This window comes from Tupaia chinensis, unplaced genomic scaffold (genome assembly GCF_000334495.1).
Source record: "Tupaia chinensis unplaced genomic scaffold, TupChi_1.0 Scaffold145652_1, whole genome shotgun sequence".
NCBI classification, from domain to species: Eukaryota; Metazoa; Chordata; class Mammalia; order Scandentia; family Tupaiidae; genus Tupaia; species Tupaia belangeri.
The window spans coordinates 2,066,867-2,071,921 of record NW_006205509.1 but is presented as its reverse complement, the minus strand read 5'-3'; the positions used below and the strand labels follow the sequence as shown (position 1 = coordinate 2,071,921).

Genomic DNA, 5,055 nt, shown 5'->3' with positions numbered 1-5,055 from the left:
TTGGATGGCAGCGTGGTAGGGCTACCATGAGGGCTCTTGTTAGGCTTGCCCAGGCTGGGGGCTGAGGTTGGCACTTTGGCAGGTGTACGGGGTACCTGGGGGCATAGGGCCCCTGCCAGCCGGCTCTTGGCCAGCTCCACTTTGGTGAGGCAGCTCCTTGGTGAGACAGGCTCCAGGTCCACCCGGGCCCCCATGGAGTGAGACGAGTAGACTCGGGCTCCAGGATCCCCCCCAAGTCCAGGTTCCTGCTGCTTCAGGCTGCTTGTGCCTAAGGCCACTGCTCCCCGCAGGGCCCCCTTAGCTTCTGACTGCTCAGGGGGTCTGGGGAGAACCATGTCTCCAGTACTCTCCCCTCCCCTCCCTGATCCCCGGGCCTTCTCAGTGCCAGGCCTAGCTGGCAGTCCATTCTTCTCTGGGCCCAAAGGCCCCTCGGAGCCCGTCTTCAGTTTCCCCAGGGCTGCCAGTCTGTCCCGCAGAGGTGTGTAGCCAGGGTCCCCTGGCCGCCGCCCTGACCCCTGGCTGGGCTTCTTGGATGAGCCGCTGGGGGTCCTGCGGCCGGGATGGGGAGACTCGGAGCCTGCCTTATCTGAGCTCTTCTCCTGGGGGATCCCGTAGGGGCAGGACTCTGGAAGGCAAGGGCTGGGGGGGACTCCAGGGCTTCTGAGTCCCTCAGGAGCCTGTGGCACCTCCAGAGTCAGCTGTGGGTAGGTGGGCACCTGCAGCGGGGATGGGGGTGGCTCTGGGGAAGGCCCCCTAAAGGTGCTCCGGGAAAGGTCCAGGATGTTCTCATAGCAGGGAGACCCCACTGGTCCTGGGGACAGTGAAGCTGACAAGGCTGACTGCGGGGGTCTGAGCTGTGTGGAGTCTGGGGTTGTGGAGGAGGGTAAAGGGCTGGTGGGCAGACCCTGAGCCCCTTCTGGGGACAGCTCTCCTCCGCCCAGACCCCTGCGGGCCAGCAGTGGGGAGGGGCTGCCGTCTGAGCCACTGTTCCGACAGGGGATCCGGGAGTTCCGTGGAAGCTGGGGGCTGAGCTGGGGGCCTCCTGGGCTGGGGACCTTCTCCGAGGCTGGAGGCAGCTTTAGGAACTTGAGACCTCTGGCTGGAGAGGGCAGAAGGGGTTGCTGGGCTTCCCCAGGAGAAGGGGGACCAATTTGGAGCTGGCTTTTCACCTGAGATGAGGAGTGGGGGTGGCCAGGCCGTAAGCCCAGTGGGGCATCCCCTGCACCCACAAACATGCTGAGGAAGGGGAGGGGCCCCTGGCAATCTGAGGTAGCACCAAAGCCTGGCCTGTGGGCCTCTGGGGTACCCCCACCCCAAGGTGACTTGGGGAGGCCTTTGGGCTTAGACAGCTGTGGGGGTCCCCGGTCTGGGGAAGATGGTTGTCCAGAACCTGGGTGGTCCCCATTGAGTGGGCCCGCAGCCCCAGCCAGGAAGGCCTGTAGGTAAGACTCCGTATCCTCAAGCAGCTGGCCCAGGTTCAGCTGTTTGCGGGCCAGGGCCCCGAGAAGGGTGTCAGGGCTGGGAGCCTCATTAGGGTCACCAGCCTCATCAGAAGATGAGGAGGAGCTGCTGCCTGGGGCACAGTGTGGGCCAGAGCTGGTACCCTGGGCCTGGGGGGTGGCCCTGCTAGGGCCCCAGGGCCGCCCAGTACCCTCTTCCTCCCCGAGGCCTCCCAAAAGGCGCTCCCAGCGCAGCAGGCCTCCTAGGCTACCAGGGCCTACAAGCAGGTAGGGGGCCCAGGGTGCGGGTTCAGTCTGGGGTGGGCCACACAGTTCACCATTGATGGGCTCAGGGGAGATGGGACCCTGGCCGGGAGGCTGCCAGGGGGTGGCGGGTGAGCACAGCAGTAAGGGATCAGTCTCTTCCAGGGCTCTCAGCACCTCCAGAATCTGGGCTTTCTTCCGAAGGAACGGGGACAGGGCATCCAGTGCTGGGGGTGGGGTGGCCGGGGGGCCTGGGCCTCCTGGCCGCAGCTGCTGCTCCCAACACACCTTGGGGGGAAAATGGCATGAGGAGGAGACCAAGTGTAGCTGGAACCCTGCCCCCAGCCCAGGCTCAGGCCCTCGGCTGCGTTAGTCAGGCCCAGGACTGGCCTGTTTGTCCCTAGAATGAATTCACAGCTTTGGGGACATTGTGGTTCAGCTTCCTTAAGGGTCCCTCAACCTTGGTGACCCCAACTCTTCCTGGCATACTCAGGGTTGGGTAGGCTCCCCATACCCCCTTCTCGGTCATCCCAGCTCCCCACTCTCCACTATTATTTGGATCAGCAGGGTTGACCTACATCTCTGACCTCCATGGTTGTCCCAAGGAAGGGAGGCCTAGCCTTCAGGCTCAAGAAGGGGGTATGATGTGGCCAAGTCCCAAGGCAGTCACTGCAGGCAAGCCCAGGCCTTCCCAGGTCAGAGAGCCGAGTCCATAGCTCTGATCCCCAGCAGGAGACAGGGGTATTCCACACCTCCCCTCCCTGCCGTTACCCAGCCCCTTGGGTATAGCATGTCCCGGTTAACTACAGAGGCTCTGGTTCTTGACTGGACAGTCAGGTCCCAGTTCCACCTTGCTATATGACCTTCAGTGAGTTATCTGACTTGTAAGCTTCACTGCGTCATCTGTGAAATGGGACAGTCATTATGTTTACACTCATAAAATGCAAGAAATGAGACCCAAGGTGTGCCGCACGGTGCACGGCAGAGCGAGAGCTCAGCAAGTGTTAACGATGACTCCTATGACATTACTAATGTGTTTGCTCAGAGGGCCGCTGGCTGGGGGTGGGGATGTTTTCCTGGTATGAGGCTGACAGCCGAAGGCTCACACTCCCAGCCTGGACAAGAGTCTGTGCACTCAAAACAGCCCTTCCCCCGGGACTCGTTAGGAAACAGCCGTGAAGTATCGACTGACTAGCCTCTAGCCAGAGCGGACACAGGCCACTAACCCAGCCCTCCTACCTCTCTCTGCCCAGCACAGCGCCCCAGAGGCAGTGAGGTGGCCGGTCCTTCTGCGGAGCTCAGGGAAGGGGAGGCTGGCGGTTCTGATGGTGGCTGGAGCGGGGTAAGTGGGATCTGCAGAGGGAGAGGCAGAATTAGCCCTGCTGCTGTCTGGCCCAGGTTCCTATCCCTCATAAAACCAGGCCTTCCCACCTAGGACTGTTCTTTCAGGGATGTCTCCTGGCCCAAGGTGCCACTCTAGCACCTGCTACTCCCACGTGCTGGCAAGAGGAGCCTCAGGAGGTGAAGGCACAGGCAGATTTGAAGGCCGCACAAGCCCGGGTAGCAGAGCCAGGTCTAACCCCGGTGCCCATCTCAGCTGCAGGACTGCTCTGCTTTTCGGTGCTGCTCCCACCCCATCACAAAGGGGAAGGCTCTTCCTGCTCTGACCACCAGTCCTAGAGGATCGCAGGGATGGCTGAGGCTAGCGGTCTTAGGAAAAAGATGGCGGGAGTTATCATTTGTCTTTCCTACCCAGCGTCATCAGAAACACCTACTTCAAGCACTGCAAAGGGAGGATTTAATCAAGGGCCCTTTCCCTCTCAGTCCCTGAGAAGGCGATTTCCTTCTTCCAGGCTCCTCAGTTGATATGAGCCAGCTCTAACTCCCTCTGCTTCCCCTGGACCCTGTCTCTACAGCGGCTCTCTGTCTCTGCTCTGGCCCCCACAGCCAGCCCTCTGTGCAGATCTTCGCAGCTCTGGCCTGCATGCTGCCAGCATTTCAATCTGTCTCCTTGACCTGGTTTGGTGGCCTTTCCTTCTCCCATGGACAAGGAGGCCTCAGGTATCTTTTTCTTTGTTTCTTTTGGAGAGGATTTTGCTATAGGGTGTGTGTGCTCGCCAGAAAGACAGAGAGAGACAGAGATAGAAAGCGAGAAATCACCCCAGAGGGGATGGCCACACTGCAATCCCTTCTCCATTCTCCTCTTGGGATCTTGGGCATGTACGAACATGCACCCAGCATGAGTTTAAGCCACCAGGTCCGGGACTTGAACCACAGTCGACTGCATGGAAGTCCAGTGACATAGCCATTATGCCAACTGCTGGTCCCATATTGTTTCTTCTAAAGAATCTTTGTGTTCAAAACCGCTTAGACTTGCCCACTGCCCATGGAAACCAGTGTGAACCCTAGGCCCAGCCTGCTGGCTCTCCCCTGATGCTGTCTCCAGCTTTATCGCACTGTCCCTTCACATTCTCTGCCCCAGCCAAGCTGAGCAGCTGGCCCATATCCTATGTCTTCTCCTTAAAGAAACCTTCCCTAGCCCATCTCTGATGGCTCCCACAGACTTTTGGACAGCACTGTGGCATTCCGCTATGTCACACAGCTGCCTGAGACTTGCCTTGGCTCCCAGCAGTGCTAGCCTCCCAGGGTCACAGGTCACAGACCTTAAACAGGGCCTTATGATTCAGTCCAACTCCATGTGTATGGGCAAAGGTGCTGTACACAAGAACAGCTTAATTAGGGACCAGCAGATGGCATAGCGGTTACGTCACTGGACTCCCACTGATTGACTGTGATTTGAGTGCTGGACCCAGTGGCTTGAAAATCACTCCAGCACGTGTGTATGCGTGCCCAAAATCCTGGGAGGAGAATGGAGGAAAAGGGACTGCAGCATGGCCATCCCCCTGGGGGGTGAGGTCTTTCCTTCTCACTGTGTCTGTCTCTCCCCCACACCACACCCTGTGAGCAAACGCTCCCAAGACAAAAACTTCTTTAAAAAAAAAAAAATCCAGCTTAATTGGCATCGGCTCAAGGGCACTTACATCCTAGCAGGGCAGGGCTTGGGAGTCACATTCATGACCAGATAGTTGCCATTACCCACCATCTCCTATGGGCCAAGCCCTAGATCTCATCTCATGCTCACAATAGCCAGGGGCAGAAGGACTTTTATCCCCGTTTATAAGGAAAAACCCTAGTTAGTTTGCTCAAGGTCACACAGCTAAGTAGCTAAGTTAGAGATCCAACCCAAGTTTACCTGAGGCCAAGGTTCATGTTCTTTCCATCATGTCATGCTCCCTCTGGGAAAGACAAACCTATTGCCCCAAACCCCAAGAAATCACAGAATTCATTTAGG

General features: G+C 58.5%; 1 protein-coding gene across 2 annotated transcripts in view; it reads right to left on the bottom strand.

Annotated features, from left to right (window-relative positions):
• NCKAP5L (NCK associated protein 5 like) overlaps nucleotides 1–5,055 on the bottom strand; it is an 18,848-nt gene that overhangs the window by 4,418 nt on the left and 9,375 nt on the right. Inside the window, exons 8-9 of one of the 2 annotated variants that reach the window (XM_006168195.3) lie at nucleotides 2,943–3,056; nucleotides 113–1,991 (exon numbers count right to left, since the gene is read on the bottom strand). In XM_006168195.3, the coding sequence (XP_006168257.1) occupies nucleotides 113–1,991; nucleotides 2,943–3,056 (1,993 nt within the window). Of the gene's footprint in view, nucleotides 1–25; nucleotides 1,992–2,942; nucleotides 3,057–5,055 lie in introns of both variants that reach the window. The other variant, XM_006168194.3, reaches the window with a different exon arrangement.